The sequence below is a fragment of the Meleagris gallopavo genome, chromosome 5 (genome assembly GCF_000146605.3).
Source record: "Meleagris gallopavo isolate NT-WF06-2002-E0010 breed Aviagen turkey brand Nicholas breeding stock chromosome 5, Turkey_5.1, whole genome shotgun sequence".
NCBI classification, from domain to species: domain Eukaryota; kingdom Metazoa; phylum Chordata; class Aves; order Galliformes; family Phasianidae; genus Meleagris; species Meleagris gallopavo.
The window spans coordinates 34,138,528-34,140,011 of NC_015015.2; the positions used below are offsets into that span (position 1 = coordinate 34,138,528).

Here is a 1,484-nt window from a genome sequence, read left to right on the forward strand (position 1 = left end):
TGGTATTCTGTGTCTGTGCCATTACCAATTCTATTCTCTTAAAACTGACTGGTCTTCTAATTTGTGAATATTAAGAGTACTAGTAAATAGAAACTTCTGCCAAACTTAAATGGTTCAAAAGTCTGTAGCAGTGTTCTTCATCTAACCTAGTGAACAACTGAAATGCGCCTCTATTATTATATTCCAGGAAATCGCATAGCAGCTAGTGGGGAGTAAGTACTAATTTATGATATAGTAATTTTCACTATGAAATATCTTTTTTTTCCAAGCACATTAGCTATTGAAAAGTTTAAATTGAATAACTTATGTAAATTCTTACAGATTTGGGATGTGCTGTTTCTGAGAATAGTGGGGATGTAAAATATGAGCTTTTTCAATTGTGGGCTTATGATGGTTTTGAGTTCCTGATTGAACTGATGCAACTTTTAAAATTAGATATTCCAAATGAGAGTGATCACAAATTCTGTGGTGAGCTAAGCACTTCCATGCTTCTCTACACAAGTCTGTCAGCAAACCAATTTGCCAACACTAGAAAATAACCACAAAATAGCATGTGAATATCAGAGAAATAAAGTTGCTGAAACACTGATGTAAATGTTTCTCAAACATTTTCTGCAGGCTGGGAGCAGAATTACATGCAAATAAATGGCTAGATGTGAAGAAATATACTTTGGATAAGAATAATTCATTTTGAGCATTTTCTCAAATATGCTAAATTTCCAAGAATTTCTGCCCCTCTCCTGTCCTGCTTCCTTCCAAGTGAAATGCTTTATAAATTCATTATTTCCCCTCAATAATAGCATAAATATCCACTGACACTGATGGCAATTACAATTATACCTACTATTAGGGAAGTATCACCTCTTCTGGTGTCAAATTAACTACATTTATGTAAAACCATGGATCTTAATTTAAAAAAAAAACAAAACAAAAAAGTGCTGAAATTCAGTGTGCTATATATACTGTATAGCTTTACAACTCACTCCTCCAGTTGCTTGGCCTTATTAACCTCTCTGTAGCATTTTCAAGGCCTTCAATTGGCGAGTTTTCAGATGTTGTTTTTAATTAATTTTGTGGTGTCCCTGGTTATCAGATAGGAGTTTGTACTGCTTTCAGAAGATATAATGTATCCCATTATTAAAGACAGCAGGTTTCAAGAAGTACACTTCAATGAAATCGGAGTTGGTATGCAGCTTTCAGCAGGAAGCAGGTAGGTGCTGAACTGACATGAAGATAGCTGGCAGTTCTTTACAAAAACATTGACGAGGAGTTAAGCACTAACTTTGCTAGTACAAAGAATGAAATCTTAACACAGGTCTGGCTTGACTAAGTGTGACCTAAAACTTAAATGATGTTGCCTAACACTGAAATTGAGTTATATTGTTATGGATGAGTACAGAAGAATGGTATGGAAAGACAGAGAGAAGTGTTGAAAGAGGAACTTGGGTACACAGTGAAAGGTATCAATAACATGGAATAGTCAG

The 1,484-nt window shown here is 34.8% G+C and overlaps 1 protein-coding gene across 1 annotated transcript in view; it reads left to right on the forward strand.

Moving 5' to 3' along the window:
• The first annotated feature begins 1,124 nt into the window (after positions 1 to 1,124).
• Positions 1,125 to 1,484, forward strand: part of NPAS3 (neuronal PAS domain protein 3) — a 552,805-nt gene continuing 552,445 nt past the window's right edge. The window contains exon 1 of the mRNA XM_031553767.1: positions 1,125 to 1,210. Within this exon, the coding sequence (XP_031409627.1) occupies positions 1,125 to 1,210 (86 nt within the window). The remainder of the gene's footprint in view (positions 1,211 to 1,484) is intronic.